Source organism: Nyctereutes procyonoides, unplaced genomic scaffold (assembly GCF_905146905.1).
Source record: "Nyctereutes procyonoides isolate TBG_1078 unplaced genomic scaffold, NYPRO_anot_genome, whole genome shotgun sequence".
NCBI lineage: Eukaryota > Metazoa > Chordata > Mammalia > Carnivora > Canidae > Nyctereutes > Nyctereutes procyonoides.
The window spans coordinates 8814439-8831204 of record NW_026575133.1 but is presented as its reverse complement, the minus strand read 5'-3'; the positions used below and the strand labels follow the sequence as shown (position 1 = coordinate 8831204).

The 16766-nt window shown below is 55.7% G+C and overlaps 1 protein-coding gene across 1 annotated transcript in view; it reads left to right on the top strand.

Moving 5' to 3' along the window:
• COL17A1 (collagen type XVII alpha 1 chain) overlaps positions 1-16766 on the top strand; it is a 51001-nt gene that overhangs the window by 27431 nt on the left and 6804 nt on the right. Inside the window, exons 19-43 of the mRNA XM_055346341.1 lie at positions 75-104; positions 457-483; positions 1866-1892; positions 1985-2047; positions 2816-2920; positions 3635-3697; positions 4328-4363; positions 4824-4877; positions 5120-5155; positions 5644-5679; positions 6332-6394; positions 7499-7534; positions 7836-7907; positions 8906-8932; positions 9861-9896; positions 11839-11874; positions 12108-12188; positions 13245-13280; positions 13808-13885; positions 14777-14830; positions 15124-15177; positions 15834-15893; positions 16222-16248; positions 16577-16609; positions 16696-16761. Coding sequence (XP_055202316.1) covers positions 75-104; positions 457-483; positions 1866-1892; positions 1985-2047; positions 2816-2920; positions 3635-3697; positions 4328-4363; positions 4824-4877; positions 5120-5155; positions 5644-5679; positions 6332-6394; positions 7499-7534; positions 7836-7907; positions 8906-8932; positions 9861-9896; positions 11839-11874; positions 12108-12188; positions 13245-13280; positions 13808-13885; positions 14777-14830; positions 15124-15177; positions 15834-15893; positions 16222-16248; positions 16577-16609; positions 16696-16761 — 1236 coding nt within the window. The remainder of the gene's footprint in view (positions 1-74; positions 105-456; positions 484-1865; positions 1893-1984; positions 2048-2815; positions 2921-3634; positions 3698-4327; positions 4364-4823; positions 4878-5119; positions 5156-5643; positions 5680-6331; positions 6395-7498; positions 7535-7835; positions 7908-8905; positions 8933-9860; positions 9897-11838; positions 11875-12107; positions 12189-13244; positions 13281-13807; positions 13886-14776; positions 14831-15123; positions 15178-15833; positions 15894-16221; positions 16249-16576; positions 16610-16695; positions 16762-16766) is intronic.

The following is a 16766-nucleotide window of genomic DNA, read 5'->3' as shown; positions in this document are numbered from 1 at the left end:
TCGTGTGAATGTGTGAGTGTACATGTGACACACACGAGATGTGCAGCTAACTCCAGGTTTACCTTCTCTTGTAGGAAATCTCCGAGGAAGCCCTGGCCCTAAAGGTACTGGGTGGTCTGAGCCCTGACCCTGGTTTCCTTTCCTGCCCTTGGAGTGGGTTTTCTGGGTTCAGGTCTTCCAAGTTGAAGGATGAGCAGTGGAAAGAGCTTATGGTATCTGTCAGGAGGGTTGAGGATTAGCTTTATGGTCAAGATATCTTAGAACGAGAAGGGACCTCAGGCATCACTGAAGAGTGGCCCAATGACGTGCCCAAATGACACAGTTGGAGACTGAGAGGAACCTATGTCTCATGCCAGCTCACACAGGACTGCCGTTTGTGGGTCTTCAAACAGTAGAAGAGAATGGCCCCTGGGGTTCTCACCATGTCTCATGATTTTCTTATCTTTCTGATTTTAGGTGACATGGGAAGTCAAGGCCCTAAAGGTAAATCAAACGTGGAGATTTGGACCTAAAATGTTAGTAAGGGTTGGTTTAAGGCAGTTGGCCAGCATGTTTCCTGCACACCCAGTCTTCCTGGCCAGCTCTCCTTTGTGTAGGACCTGCAGACCCTTGGGCTTTCAGGGTCAGGGGGCTTAGTGACAGAGCAGGCCTCTGTGTGTCTGGGACAGCACTGTCCCTTGTCCCTCCTCAAGGTTCTAAGGACTTCCCCAACAAGCATTCCAAAGGCGTCCAGGGCCTGTATCCCCCTCAGCTCCAAAGGGCGGCCCAAGGACCTGCTACTCTACACAATCCTTAGTGAGATTTCTAGATCTGCAGGTTCCTGGTCCCTGCCGGGAATCAGATCCTCTGGGACTGGATCCCTCCCTCCTCTCCTCAGGTTAATTTCGATGACCCAGATCAGGGACCATCACTGGAGGTGAGCAGCCTGCTCACAGGGGTCTTAGTAGGAGAAGGTTGGAGAAGACACCCAACACTCAGAAATGGGGCTCCTGTGGGGGAATCCAGTAGGGGCAACACCACCTGCCTTCAGGGAGTGGGCAGTCCAGCAGGGAGGCAGGACATATTCACAGGAAAAGGTACCCCACAGTGTGTGTTAGCTGGGGAACTATCATGTGCTAACTTGTGTAACATATGACGTATGCTGTAGGAAATTTGTCTATTTCCTCAGAAAAGTGGTTTGACAATCAGTAGGACAGACCCATGGGAGAAAGAGGTTCCCTACCCCAATGACCACACAGCAGCACCCCTTGCTCTGGCTGAGTGGGGTTTGCAAACTTAAGTGTGTTAGGAGACTTGCCAGAAGATTCTGGGCCCCCTCCCAGAACCTCTGATTTGGCAGGTGTGGTTGGCATGAGGAGTAGAGGGTTGTGATCACCCCGGGGTTTCTGAGGCCAGGGGTGCACCTTCTGAGAACCACTGTTCAAGATGACAGGGCTGTCTCTCTGTCCCCAACTTCACCTCCCTTCTCAAGAGATTCCAGGGCAGGAATTGGGGTTTCTCCACTTCCCTTCAGGACTCCCTGCTTCCCACTCCCAGCCTGGGTCACTGCATTGGCCCTTTTCCCTGCGGCTCCAGCTTGCACTGAGGCCACACACCCCTCCTGACCATGCTGGAGATGAGGACTGTTGGTCCTGGAGTCCCTGACTCTCTGGTTGCCATAAAATATAAGGCGTCAAATTTGAGTTGCAGATAAATGATTTTTCACTGTAAGTGTGTCCCAAATATTGCAATAAACATGCAGATTTACTCCACATTTATCTGTAGTGCAAACCGAATTTGGCAATCCTACCTGAGTCCTACCAGTGGCTCTTTTAGGTAATGGACGCAAGTCCTCTAACTTCTTCCTTTTCTCTCTGTCCCCACAGGAGACCGAGGGCTCCCCGGGACTCCAGGTGTGTACGTGTGGCTCCTGTCGCAGGCAGCCCAGCCCTGGCTCCCAGTTCTAAGGGAAACACAGGTCTAAGGTGTTCTTGTGTATCCACAGGCATCCCTGGGGTCTTGGGCCACCCGGGTCCACAAGGACCAAAGGGACAAAAAGGCAGTGTGGGTAAGAACCACTTTTTTCTGTTGTTTTGTTCTTTTATTCATTCATTCACTCATTCATTCATTCATTCAGTCAGTCAGTCAATAAACATTTATTAAGTGCCTGCTGTGTGCCAGACTCTGTTTTAGGAGTTGGAGAGACTTTGGTGAGCGAAACAGAAACCCCTGCTTATCTTTGAGTTGGGGAGAAAGACAAAAGACATGACAAATAAGTGAAGTGCAGAGCAGGGTGGGAGGTGGCTCCTGAAATGGGAAAGACTGACCCGGGCGGGTGCTAGGAGTGCAGAAGGGGTACATTTAAATACCGCTGTCAGGGAAGGCCTCACTGAGAAGCGGCTATTTGAACAGACTTGAAGAGGGTTGGGGAGCCAGGCATGGGAGACGTGGGGTGAATACTGCAGGCAGAGGGAGCACCCACAGGCCCTGGGGCACAGGAGGAAGGGGAGGCCTGGCTGGAGCTCCAGAAGACCGGGTGGAGGAGAGTAGGCCTCTTGATCCTGTGGGGCCTTGGAGGCTGTGGTAACACTTCAGCTTTCACTCCCAGTGCGTGAAGAAGCCATTCACAGATTTGGGGCAGAAGTAGGGTGTGATCCACTTGCATTTTCTAAGGGTCACTCTAGCGTCTGGGTTGAACCTGGGCTATAGGGGGAGGGAGAAGCCGGGAGACCAGCGTGGGGGCTCCAGGCAGGAGATGTGTCAGCCGGATGCTGCCGATGGAGCCCTCAGCCTTGGAATCGGGTCCTAACCCTGAGATGCCTGTTCCTTTCTTTAGGAGAACCCGGCATGGAGGGACCCATGGGCCAGAGAGGGCGAGAAGGCCCCATGGGACTTCGTGGTGAACCAGGGCCTCCTGGATTTGGAGAGAAAGGGGACAGAGGTAAGAGGCTTGTCCTTCACCGGGAGTGTGAGCCGCATCCATGCTTCCTTCTTAAGGTCTTTCTTCCTCCTTCCTTTCGCTCACCTTTGCTGACCATCTACCTCAGGCCTGCTCTAATGAGGGGCTGTGGGCTGGGCTGTGGGCTCAGGTCTGAAGCTAAGAACCCTGCAGTGCTTGGAATCGACAAAGAACATGGTCACAGGGAGAGCGGGTCTTCCCTGGTGGGCAGCGCAGAGTCAGGCTGAGGTGATGAGCTCAGGGCAGAGCAGGGCTGAGGGCAGAGCAGAGTGTAGGTCCTGAGCCTCTCATGGCTGGAAGGAGGCAGGGGAGAAGACACAGGCCCAGCCCTGGCAGAGGCAGGGAAGACTCTACAACTAGATTCTTAACCATGAGTCTGCTTTTATCAGGGGGAGCCAAGCACAGACACCAGAAGTGCTTGCAGTGCCAAAAGATCATGGGCAAGAAGCTTTGTTTTTAGCTTCACTTTCCTTTAAAAATATTGGTCAACCAGGCAACAAATATTGAGTACTGACTGGGTGCCACCTCATGGAATAGAAAGGCTCTGTGGGTAGAAACTGAAGGTGTTTTGCAGATTCGTGGCCTCAAGGAGGATCAAATGGATCAGAGACCACCAGCAGGTTGGGGAGTGTCTCCCAAAATGACACTGCCCAGCCTGCTGGAAACCAAACTGAGGGCCCTCTCATGTCTCCCCAGGGGCTGCTGGTGAACCTGGTGTTCAGGGCCCACCTGGCGTCCCAGGATCTGTGGGTCCCAAAGGTGAGTCAGGTGTCAGGACAGTAACCAGATTTGCCACATCCGTGACCAGGATGGGTCACAGAGGGCCAGGTGCTGAGATCCCAGCAGCGCTGACCTATTGCCCCAGGCCTGTGCAGGGACAGTGGGCCCAGAGAGCGTTCCCACACACACACACCAAGGAGTCCCTGGGAGTCAGCACTGGGGCTGTATTTTTGGCTTCATGGTAGATTTGGGACCATGTTTCCATCGCTCTTCAGTGGCCCTGTTACGTGGCCCCTGAGCCAGTGGATGGGTCTGAAAGTCTGAAGCCAGACAACTACCTCACCTGACTGGTGCCCAGAAGCACTCGCTCAAAAGCAACATGTCTGGACAACTCAGGGTAAAGGGGGCCTGTCTGGCACCCGTCTGGCCAACTCTCCTCCCTGCTGCTGCTCAGGCCCAGATGTTTGCCTCTGACTGCCAAGGAGCAGGGGTCTCTGGATTCCACACCTGCAGCTGCCTCCCTCAGGAGAACTTTGCACTGGGGTCACTCTCTGACCCACTGGCTTGGGGTCCCCTGGGAGTGAGCCCCCACCTGCCCTTCACCACAGGCTCGGACATCCCTGGCCTGTGCCCTGCCCCTGATAGCAGCTGTCTTGTCTTCCTTCTCAGGTTCCGGCGGTTCTCCAGGCCCACGGGGTCCCCCAGGTCAGTATGCTGTGGCAGGTGCTGTTTCTGGGGAAAAGACAGGGATGCTAAAGGGAAAAAAAAAAACCTATAAAGTGAGGCTTCCAGAGACCCAAAACTTCCATCCACTGGGTACCCAGTGGTTCCCAGATCCCCATCCTGCTGCACCTGAGCAGAGTTCCTGCCACCACCCCCTCCTAGTGGGCCAGAGCCCTTCTGCTGTTGTGGGAATCCCGAGCTGTAGCCCACCATGTCTGCCTGGGTCCCACAGGGTGTCCTCATACCCAGGCCTGGTAACATGAGCCAGAAGCTGGCCCGGGACGATGTAGCAGGGACATGGGGAGGAGTCTGTGGAGAACAGCCCTTGTTACCTCAGGGTGTGTGCACACCTGTGTGCATGCCAGTCCGTGCCCCGTGTTCTTGTCCATCAACCTCAGAGCACGAGACACTCAGCTCTCTGCATGGCTTCCTTTGTTTGCAGGCCCTATGGGTCCACAAGGGCTCCGAGGTGAAGTTGGACTCCCTGGTATCAAAGGTAAGCTTGGGAGAGGGTTTGGGAGGAAGGAGAGGTTACCCTATAGATACCAGTCACTGAAGGAGGGGGTCTGTGGACAGGGAGGGTCTGGTGCACGTGACCAATAGCCTTTGCAGGTTGACAGGTATGTGAGCAGAGGGCAGGTCAGGATGGTGGGAGAGCCTGTCTACACACACGCTGTCCTCCCCTGGGTGTCCTCCTTGCCAGGGCTCTTTACACAGAGTTGTCCATTACCTTTCCAGGTGACAAAGGACCTCTGGGGTCACCAGGACCCAAAGGTACGTTGCTGCTGCTCAGACATCCCCATTGTTGCCTGACTCTGAGGAACCCCAATAGGACTCCTGCCTCAGAGTCTGGGGTATATCTGAGAGCTCATTCTAGCCCAGCCCCTCAGCTAGGGAAATTAAGACAGGAAGAGGGGAAACAGGGCTATGTCACAGCCCTAGAGCCGGGTGGTTCACAGTGTGGCCAGGACACAGTGTTGAGACACGCACCCTCTAGTCTGGTTCTCCTTGCACCCATGGCACCCACTTAAGTGACAGCAGGGGCTGGGGTCAGTTTGCGGGTGGGCCTTGACCCGGGTGGGGGGAGCACGCGTGCTCCTCAGCTCCTCCAGCGTCCAGTTCCTGCCAACATCCTGCGGACCACAGCTTGCGGGCACAGTGAGAAGTGTTCACAGCCAGGGGTCTCTCTCACTGAGTGAGAGTTTTCCTGGCTCCTGGACTGGCGCTTCCTGCCACTCCATCCTGCCTCATGTTCGTTTCAGGTGACCAGGGTGAGAAAGGACCCCGAGGCCTCACAGGTCAGTCCTACACAGGCGTCCGTGGCGATCCATTAGACTTTGCGTAAATCCACTAGGCCCTGGAGGTGGAGAGAAATACAGAAATGTGAGACAGAATCTGTCTAAAAACCACCCAAAAACTTGTAATCTAGAAAAAAAAAAAAACCCACTACAAGATAAAATAAGAGTGAATGGCGTATAAGCCAGCATCAAAACATATGTATAGTCCAGACGGTAAATGTTTGGAACAGAAAAGGGAGTGTCTGATTGTCTTGGATTATTTTGGGGGAATCCAGTTGGGAAAAACTAAGCTCTTCCCAAAGTAGCAGAGCTTTGGCACTAGTGGTAAGCCTCTCGTCCACTTAACCTCCTGCCAACTTGAGCGACTAAAAAAGGAAAATGGCATCCAGAGGGGATCAGTGCTTTGGCTCGAAGGGGCAGCTCTGTGGTGCCAAGAAGGAAGACTGAGCCCTGACGTGGCTCTGGGCCTGCCCTCGCCAGAGACCGTGACCATAGATGCTAAGCAAAGGCTGTGTCCTGACCTCTGTTTGTCATCAGGCTCCTCGGTTGGGCAGGTGGCAGGTTGGGGGTGGCGGGAGGGAGGGGCGTCCTAATAGGCATGAGGCACGCGTGTCTTGGAAGCCTCCAGTCAGCTAGCCTGTTTCCTTTGCAGGTGAGCCGGGCTTGAGAGGCTTGCCTGGTGCTGTGGGCGAGCCGGGAGCTAAAGGAGCAGTAGGTGAGTGTCCCAAAGGAATGGATGCGGTGGGTGGTCCTGGCGGGAGAGCCGAGAGCCTGCGTCTGGAGCTGCCTCTCCTGCCCTCCAATCTGCGGGCCTCCGGCTGAGGGTCTGTCTACAGGCCGTTTCTGGGTCTGGCAGTCGTCTCTGGGTCTCTCACTGCTGGGGGGTTGGTGGCGCATCCATACCAGTCCCTGCCTCTGAGTCACTTGGGCCCCTGGGGAGGATAGATAAGTATGGAGGTCCTTTGGAACCCCCAGTATTCCAGGCCCAGCCCTGGTACTCCAGAGCTGCTGTCATAGCCACATCCAGGGGTTGGCAATTTTGCTGCTCTTAGCAAGGTGTCTGTCAACCAGGACGTGGAAGCTTACCATGGACCCTCCAAGTGTCAAGCATTTAGCACCAAGTCCCTAAAAGGGTTTAAGTTCCACCAATGGGGTTGTGGTATGTTCACTTTCTCATTCGTTTAACAGAGTGAGGAAGCCCCAAATGTATACAGGACGCCGTGTGCGCCAAGTAAGATGCTTTACCTCCTGCAAGGGGAGATAAAGTGTGCCACAGAGACACAGCAGGGAGAGATTCCTTCCCACTAGAAGGATGAAGGAGGGTGCATTTCATATGGCCTTAGAAAGTAAGGATGATTTCATCATAGTCAGTTTAGAACATTTCATGCAGAGACAACATGAGGGAGGAAAGAAAAAGGGGTGGGGGAGTGAGACGTGGTCCCAGAAGGACACCACCTTGGACTTAGGTTAGCAAAATGCCCAGAGCAGAGGAGATGAGAGCCTGAAGGACCCTGACTCAACAAGACAAACACAGATGGAGCTTCTGGTGTGTGCGGAGTCGCCCCGTAGGCCCTGGGGATGCAATGGGGAGTTGCCGGCCTGTTCGTTCTCTGCAGGAAAACACACATTCCTGGTTTAGGGGAAGAGGCCAGGGAGAAAGTGGCATCCAGAGGGGATCACAAAGACAGGGCTTCTTCCATGGTTGGTGGCTCTGGGAGGGGCCGCACAGCTCCCATCTGGGAGGCAGCCTGGAGAAGCTGCAGGGCATCCCAGAAATAGCTGCTGGGATAACTGAGGAGCTGTGGTTCTGCTTTCCTAGGACCTGCTGGCCCTGATGGACACCAAGGCCCAAGAGGTGCGTCCCTGCCATCCTCTCCTCACTCTCACTGCCCTGCCCTGCCCTGCCCAGCCCAGCCCTGCCCAGCCCAGCCCTGCCCTGCCCACGTCCCAGCAGGCAGGGCCCAGTCCTCTGAATCATCACGCCAGCAGGGCATGCACCATGTGGAACCCCGGGAGGCCCAGGTCTTATTTCCCTCTCCTTTGCACCTGCCAGCAAGTTACTCAGTAAAATCTCAAGAAACCATAGGCTCAGATGTGCTGGCTGGTTCAGCTTTCCTAACAGGAAAACCTTTCCATGTGGGTCATGCTCTCTCTAGGTGAACAAGGTCTAACAGGGATGCCTGGAACCCGTGGCCCACAAGGGCCTTCTGGAGACCCAGGAAAGCCAGGTAACAGAGTGGGAAGAGGGAGCCACAGCCGTGCGTGTGTGTGTGTGTGTGTGTGTGTGTGTGTGCGCGCGTGCGCGCGTGTGCATGCAAGGAGGATGCATGCAGGTGAATGCACATGCCTTCTCACCTGCTGCCAGGTGACAGCTGGCTTGTGCTGTGTACAGTGACTGTAGGTTCTGACACCGTTCAGTCACCAACTCTGGCAATTTGGAAGAGAGAGATTGACAGTTAATTAACAAGGACTTCTAGAAAGGAGCAAGGAATCTCTTAACAGTTGCAGAGTTTGGGACACCTGGGTGGCTCAATGGCTGAGCGTCTGTCTGCCTTTGGCCCAGGTCGTGATTCCAGGGTCCTGGATTGAGTCCCACATCAGGCTCCCTGAAGGGAACCTGCTTCTCCTGTGTCTCTGCCTCTGTGTGTCTCTCATGAATAAATAAATAAAATCTTTTTAAAAAATAGTTGCAGAGCTTAAGGCAATTTCCATGCCTTGTTCCTCTGATCCCATCCCCTCCGTCCGTCTGTCTGTCTGTTTCCCCTCTGGCCATCCCAGGACCCTCACCAGATACCTGCCAGTCTGAGAGGAGAGGCCGTTTTTAGGGTTCCCACTCAAGGTGCAACAGGAGCAAGATCCGCAGGGCTCCAGGAGGGCAGAGGGCAGCGAGCCAAGGCAGCTGCAGGGGCAGGGCCGCATTTATTGAGGGGCCTGCCTGGAACAGGGTAGCCTCCTCTGGCGGGTGCCCAGACAGGGAGGGAGCCTTGGGGGTGGGGGCAGCGCTGGGGTCCATGAGTGGAGGAGCTCGCTGGGTTCCTGGCTCTCAGACGCCGAAGGGTGTGATCCGGGTCAGGCCAGGAACCTCGGCCTGACAGTCATGGTCCTGTCACTGCGAAGTGCAAAGAACTGCTCTTCGTCCTGTCCAGGGAGGGCCCTGGAGTTGCCCTCCTGCGGCTCAGGGCATGGCCCCTCCACCCCTCACCTCTCTCTGTTCTCCTTCCCGTAGGTCTCACAGGACCACAAGGACCTCAGGGTGAGTCACCAGGTCCCTCCGCCTCCAGATCCCCCTGCCTGGTCTCCCGCTTCCAGCTTGTAGGAAATGCCTCTCCAGTCCCCTTGAGTTTCCCCTGCTCCCTGTATGCGCCACCCTCCCCACCGCCCCACCCACGCAAAAACTGGTTCAGGTTCTTTCCCTGTGAGTGTTAAGAAACCCCTAAGGAAGGAAAAATACAAAACAATCTAGAAAGCCATTCTGGAGAAACATGGTTAAATCGTATGCTGATTCTATATGCCTTGGGGTACAGGAACCCCGAGAGGAAGCTCCAGGCACAGGAGTTGCCCTGGCCCCCAGAGGCCTCATGTCCCCCTGGCAGGGTAGGAAAGGGGCTTACTCTGTGCAAGGGCCCAATCATCCTGGGACAGCTTCAGTGGCCGAGTTGGCCCTACAGTGGCACTGGGGTTTACCCATTTGGATTTAAGAAGTTGTCACCATGCCCAGCCCCAGCTCCTAAAGGAAATTTAGGGAAAGATGCAAAATGAGATCAAGCAGCAGGTCTCCCTGCAAAGTTGAGTGCACAGGGTCTGCCTTCAAATGCTCCCTGCCAGAGCTTAGCAGACAAAAGCAAGACGGGAAGAAGCCGTGGCCCCTACTCGCCTACCCTGATGGGGAGGGTGGGGACCAGAGCGGCTCATCACTCAGGCTGGCTGGCATCCTCCAAAGCCGAGTCCACAGGCCTCTGCTTCCCTCAAGCCTGGTGGTTGCCCCATTTCCCAGAGAGGGAGAAGGGCTCAGTGAGAGGCCTCCGAGGGGCCCCCAGGCTACAGCAGAAGGTACAGCCCGGGGTCTGCAGTTTCAGTGGGCACTGGGGACTGTGCCCAGTGAGGGAGCAGGGTTCCTGCCAGAGGGGTCTGGGATTGCTGGGCTTTAATCATTCCGACTGACTTGTTTTTAATCCCATTAGGACTTCCTGGTACCCCTGGCCAACCAGGAGCTAAAGGCAAGTGATTTTCCAAATCAGATGTTCCTTCTTTTTACTAGCTTTTGCAGGAGGGGAGAGCCGGGCAGGAGGGAGCCCCTCTCTGGCCAGAGTCTGGATCAACAGTGGCATCTAGTGGCATCAGCAGAAGGCTGTGAGGCTGGGGAGCCAGGGATTTGTTCTGACCCATTGAGCCCTGAATCCTCAAGCCCCCCCCTGCCCCCCAGTCCTGCGCCTCACTGTACACCAGATGTCTCCAGGCCACCGCTGAAGGAGGATCGGGAAACGTGCTCCCTCTCAGAGCCTCTCCGTCTCCTGGCTTGCCTCTAAAATATCCCTGTTCATGCTCCGTCTCCCTGGCTTAGCCCTGGTCCTCCATCAGGTGACCCTTCCCTGGGACAGGACCACCCTCAACTTTCTCATTCCCGCAGCCCTCAGTGTGCCCGGGCACCCCACAGAGTTTTCTAGCTGAGACTTTTCCGCAGTCAGGGAGGAGCACCTCAGATGAGTTCTAGGAGAGGAATCCTCTGCAGGGCTCTGCCCGGGGCCCGTGTGGTACCCCTGCTGTCCTGCTCTGCTCCTCCACTATTGTCCAATTCTGCACCCCCTGGATACCAACCCTGAGCCAGTCCAGGGTCGGACAGTGCTCAGCGAGAGTCTTTGGCTTCTGTCCCTGTGACTCTGTTCCCAAATCCTGACATTCCATGGTGCTGTGCCATCCTGAGCAGTCACAATTCTCTGGAGGAGACTCTAGGAATGAAATTACTACTTTCCAGAAACTATCTCCAATGACTGGTTGGGCCAGGGAGTTCTTTTGGGACAAGTCAATATAATTCCAACATAATAACAGCTGAGTTCCTACATCCTGGCAGACAAACCTCTGGAGCCATGGATCCGTTCATGGATTGATAGAGCACTGTAAGAAGGACTCCCTGAGGATCCCAGATAGCCTGTCCTTCTCAAGGGTCTGTGACTTGCTATCCCAGAGGGATTTCAAAGCCCCCTCTGGACAGTGTGCACGGGAGGCAGATGTCTCCCCTAACGCTGGGTGGTGTTCCAACAAAACAAACACCAGTGCTTTCTCCTCTTGACCTTGACCCCAGGGACTGGCGGATAGCAAGCAGAGACCACCCTCTACTTCCTCCAAGGGGGATCATCGTCTCCATCACGGTGTGGTGTGGCTTGCCCACAGACCCTGGGAAATGACAGAAGAGGCCCCTGAGGGACCCCAGGGGCGGGTTCTTCTTTCCTCCACCCTGCTTGCTCAGTTCCCTGGGGTCCGTGCATTTCCAGGCTCGAGAGATGCTTCATGGGCGCAGTGTCCAGGGTCCATAAGTTTGGGAAAGCATGAATCCGAATCCCCTTGTTGGAAGCCCTCTGCCCATGTTTGCATTTTGGACCCTCTCAGACACAAGCAGGAAGGAAATCTGCCAACCTCTGGGTGACTCCGGTGCTCCCCTACTTAGCAGCCACAGCTCCCCTTTCTCCTCTTGCACACCCCGACTTCCATCCCAGGAATCTGTGTCCTGAGGGGCATTCTGGGGACCAGGTTCTACCCCCCAGGCTCAGGCCTCTGTCCTCTGTCCTCTTGGGGCTCTTCCATCTGAGGCAGTTCCCAGCAAGAGCCTAAGAGGCCCAGCGTGGGAGTGGGGATGACTCTCAGTCAGCCTCCTTCTGGCCTGGCGGGAAGGGAGACCCTCCCACGTCCTCTCTCCTCTCTCGCTGAGTCCCAGCTGCTTCCAAGGACTAATGTGGGCCAGGAAGCTCGTTGTGGCCTCAGGGTCTCCGGCAGAGATTGGTGCTTCATGCATCCTACATGCTCCCCGTGGTTCATTAAAACGCCTTTGGCCCAGGGGTTGGAGGCACAGGAGTGCCTTGCAAACTCAGTCAGAAGACTTGGAAACGACTTATGGAGCCGCTAAGCAACCCTGGGAATAACTGTTCTCCTTCTCCTCCCCTCCAGGTGAACCTGGAGCTCCAGGCAGGATCATGACATCAGGTAGGCAGGCCCAGGAGGGTGGCCCTCCTCGGTCTCTCTTGTGTCCTGGACATCTGCCCCGGCTGTGCCTTGGCACCCTCAGGCAGTGCCAGTCTGAGCTTCTGGCAGCAGGGGAGGAGGGCCAGGGGCGGATGTGGGGGCAGGAGGCACCAGCCTGCCCCGCCGGCAGCCTGGCCTGGGTCCTGGTGCCTCTCAGCAAGAAGGGTCCTGGGTCACAAGCCTTCTGTTTTTAGAGGGATCATCGACGATCACTGTCCCAGGCCCCCCCGGGCCTCCTGGAGCCATGGGACCGCCAGGACCTCCAGGTGCCCCAGGTCAGTTGTTTTCTTGCTTTACTCCTTGGTTGCATTTCAGTACAGCAGTGTTTGCTCAGGTCCTGAGCCCCAGGGAGGAGCCCGCTCCGGCCCAGCCTAGTGAGCGCCTGTCTCCCCGCAGCAGGCACCCCAAGCCCCCAAGCACCCGGCAGGCATTGCTTCCCCCCACCCCCGCAGCAGCCTTGTGGTCACTCAGCTAAGAACTAGCAGAGGCAGACTTTGGCCCCGATCCTGCCACCTCTGCAGCCTGTGTGTGACTTCAGTTTGTTGCTTTTTGGAAAACAACTTAATAAAATGCATTAAGGGCAACAAAAATGGTAGGAATCTATTTGGAGAAACCATCTCCACATTGTTCAAACTGCAATGAGATCGCTACAAAATCACACCGACTTTGAGCCGTCATTTAGAAGCGCAGGTTGCTAGAGCCCTATGCCCTCTGAGGCTGCGACTGTAGTTTTACAAGATGAGAAAAAAAAAAAACAAAACATGCTGTAAGGAAATGAAATCCTTACAGGTTAAAGGAATATAGGTGATACTTTTTCTACTTTTCCAAAATACCTGTGATTTTATATCTATTTTTTTTTTATTAAATAATCACTACACCCAACATGGGGCTGGAACTCATGACCCCAAGATCCAGAGTCTCATGCTCTTCTGACTGAGCCAGCCAGGCGCGCCTATCTATTTTTCAATTTAAAAAATTTTACATGTAAATGAAGTAGGTGATTTAATGCAACCCACACGGGTATGGATCAGCCTTCTGTCCTGACCGGCTCCAGTGAGGGAGGATTGGAGGGTGCTGAGAAGTCCCCACCTGGGGGGCAGTAGCCCCAAGCCTGCCCCAAGCCCTGGAGTTGGGCAGAGGAGCTCTAACGGGATGGGTCACAGGGCTGGTCTCCAATCAGTCAACAAGCTCACCTTTTTGGGCCACTGTTCTGCACCTGGGAGGAAGCTACCTGTGTCCCTGGGGCACCTGCCCTGCCCTTTCTTCAGATCTTTCTAGAACTATGACCCTAGAGGTATAGTAAAGCCTTTTCTTCCCGACTCCATCTCCAGGTCCTGTGGGCCCAGCTGGTCTCCCTGGACAGCAAGGTATGTCAGTCCTGAGGGAACGTGTGACTGTGGGCTCAGCGGGGAAAGCCTCCTTCCCGGGCTGGACTTGGAACCCCATCTTTAGGTGAAGTGGCAGGCCTGAATTTGGGGAAGGGAGATGAGGGGGTGACCTGGTGCTTCCCCCAGGGCCTTGAAGGGCTTCAAATGCCAGGGGAGACACCTCTCCTCCCTCTTGTGTTTCTGAGAAGGTAGAGGCGCTTGGACAGGGGACCGAGGCTGTGTGGTCCCCTGGTCAGGGTCAGGCTTGGCTATTTCATAGGTGTCAGACCCTCTTGTAACCAGTCCCTGATACTTGTGCCACTGTCCAGCCATCTATCCAAACACCAAAAAACAGGCTTAGGAAAAGTTGGTCCATTTTCTCTTGGGCTGTTGGAACAACAAACAGGAAGGTTCACCGGCAACTCTCTGGCCCCATCCGCGCACCTGCAGGGCTCCAGGCCCTCTAGACAGAAAGCTGGGAGGGGTCACTGCAGGCCATGCCCACCTGAACTGTGTCTTTTACACAGGCCCACGCGGCGAGCGAGGACTTGCTGGTGAATCGTTCATGGGCAGCAGCAGCTCCATCTCTGAGCTCCTCTCTACCCGTGAGTGCCCCTGTGTTGTCTGGGGTGAGGGGACACCAGGGTGGGAGCAGGACGGACGGGGCCTGTAGCAGCTGTACCAGTGCGTCACCCTGAGCTCCAGTGTGAATGAGGATGACGAGTTCCTCTGAAAGGCAATGCTAGCCTGGAAGGAACAGCAGGGCTTTTGTCAGCTCTGGGGGATGAGTCACTGGATGGGGCAGCTGTCAGAGGTTCTCGGGATTCTAGGGGGACCAGGGTCCAGTGGGGCCTCTGCAGTGAGCTGGGCACTTGGATGATGGCTGGCAGGAGTACTGCATCCCCCACTTGGTACAGTGACAAGGGTCTATGGGTTCTCAGCCACAGACCCCACCTGCAGGGTGAGTTCTGGGTTCTTCTGTTCCCAGGGTCCTTTAAAGAACCCATGCAGACCTGCCACCGGGCCTCCTTCTTAGAGGCCCGAGTAGCAAAGACCATAGCCAGCTTTGTCCGGCCGTCACTGTGTGCTAGACGTGTGTCGCAGTACTTCCCTGGGTCTGCACAATGTGCTGTGACGTGGGTTTTAGGCCTCTGGTTTAGAGAACAGCAAGCAAGGCCGAAAGGGATCAAGGACTTGCCCAAAGTCAGCAGCTGGAAGCAGAGCAGGATTTTGAACGCAGGCTATCTGACACCAACACCATGTACTTAGCCACGCACCGTCCCCCCGCCCCCGTGTGCCCACATCAGCTACCGGGGAGTGTGTCTGCAGCCCTGCCCTGCCCCACTTGTGAGTGAGGAGCGCCCTAGCAGAGCTGGCCTCTGAGGTGTGAGTGTAGCCCTGGGGTGCCTGGCCCTGAGGATCCTCGTGACAGCTGAGGCTGGCAGAGAACAGCCTGATGTGAGTTTTTACTCATTTCTGTTTTTTTCTCTCCACAGAAGGTGTTGATTTACGGGGTCCCCCAGGCCCACCTGGACCACCAGGGCCTCCAGGTAAGCATCTCAGGGATCATTGGAAGGTGGGGGATTGTGAGGAAGCCGAGATCCGCTCCCTGAGTTCAGCGTTGCCTCTTGCTTGCTCTCTTCTGCAAGACCTTCCATTTCGGGTCCACCACGACCCTGAGGCCCCACAGGTGAAGGCCAAGCTCCCCAGCAAGAGATACGAGAGCATTGGCACCCAGAGCCTGTGCCTGGCTCTCGGGAAGAGCTTACCTGCCACTTCTCCCCAGCACAGGGTTCTTGGCCCGTAGCCTGGCTTTACAAAGTCTTGGTGGTTCTTTTTCTAGGAGAAGGCCGGCCGGGCCCGCCAGGCCCTCCGGGATCTTTGCTGAGCAACTCAGGTAATGTTACAGAGTCAAGTCCCACCTGTTGTCCACCTCAGCCCCAGTCCCTGGACCTGCTGTGGTCACAAGCATGTGGCCTTCCTGACCCGCTCGTCATGCTTCCTCCTCAGACCTGCCACCAGGGTGTGTTTGCATGAACTCTGCAGAACGGCAGTTCTGCAGGGAGAACAGGAAGCCATACCAGCCCCCCGCCCCTCCCCCGCAGCTAAGCTGGTCAGAGGGAGGGAGCGAGTTCTGACCTTGGGGAGCTTCTGGACAGACTCATTTGTGACTGGGGACCTGGTTTCTGTCCTTGGGAAGCCCAAGTCTGATAAGTAGGCAGGATACACATTGAAAGGAGATAAATGTTGACAGAACAACACGGAAACACATGGAAATAACTTTAGAGCAAATATTAGCCTAGAACTTATCCCTCATGGAAAATGTACCCACCCATCTATTTGTCCATCCATCCATTTGTTAGTTTTTTCTTTCACTTATTTTTCTATCTATCTATCCATCCATCCATCCATCCATCCATCCATCCATCCACCCACCCACCCACCTGTCTGAAAGGTGTGGATTGAGCATCTGCTGTGTGCCAGGCTCCATGGTAGGTGCTCCTCTCTCACAATACCTCTGTGCCCACACTTAGAACTCTTTTTCCTCTGCAGAGACCTACTTCTCCGGCCCCCCAGGGCCCCCTGGCCCCCCAGGCCCCAAGGGAGACCAAGGTGAGTTGCGTCTTGGGACGCAGAAGCCTCCTTGCTCAAGGTGGCCAGGAGAGTCGGATGGGGCTGGATACACTGGGGCATTTGTGCATCCTCCTGCCACATCCCACCAGGAGCTCAGCAGTCTGGAACGTGGGGTGGGGGGCATGGTGGCTAGAAGCTCCACAACACATCACCACCTCTGCACTGGCCTGCGGGGAGGAAAGGTGTGAGGAACCTCGGGCCCTGTGTCTGCTCCAGCACAGGGGCCCTGTCCCTTCCCCTACGGGCCCCTTGAAGCCATAGCACCTGGTGGGCATGCATCTCACGACTGTCTGCCTCCTTCCCTCAGGCCCCCCAGGCCCTCGAGGACACCAAGGTACAGTAAAGCTGGCACCAAACAAGATGTGAGGTGGCAGTGGGGGTGGGAGGTGGCAAAAGCTGACCTTCCGAGAGCCTTGAGCTTCCTGTAAATGAGTTTTGTCCAAATGAGTGCAGGTAGATCAGGGTGGGTGTCTGTGAATGGTCGGGAGTGTGTGTGTGTTTGCGCGCATGGGCCTGTGGCAGCTCTAGGCACTGCCCAAAGGGAGTGCAGCCTCAGCATCATGAGTGTTGGAGAGCCTTTTGGGAGGAGGGAAGGTGGGGTCAGGGCTGGGCCTGGGGAGGAGGAGCGCACCACTGACTGACCTCTCTTGGTGTGTCCCCAGGCGAGCAAGGCCCCCCAGGATTCTCAGGCTCCGGTGAGTGCTAAGCCCCCGGCCCGTTGATGACTCTGGCCAGAGCCCCTCAGCCCTGGCTGACTGCACCGTGTGTTGTTGCCTACCAGGCTCCAGTTCTCTTGGACTCAACCTGCAAGGACCACCTGGCCCCCGGGGACCCAAGGGTGACAAAGGTCAG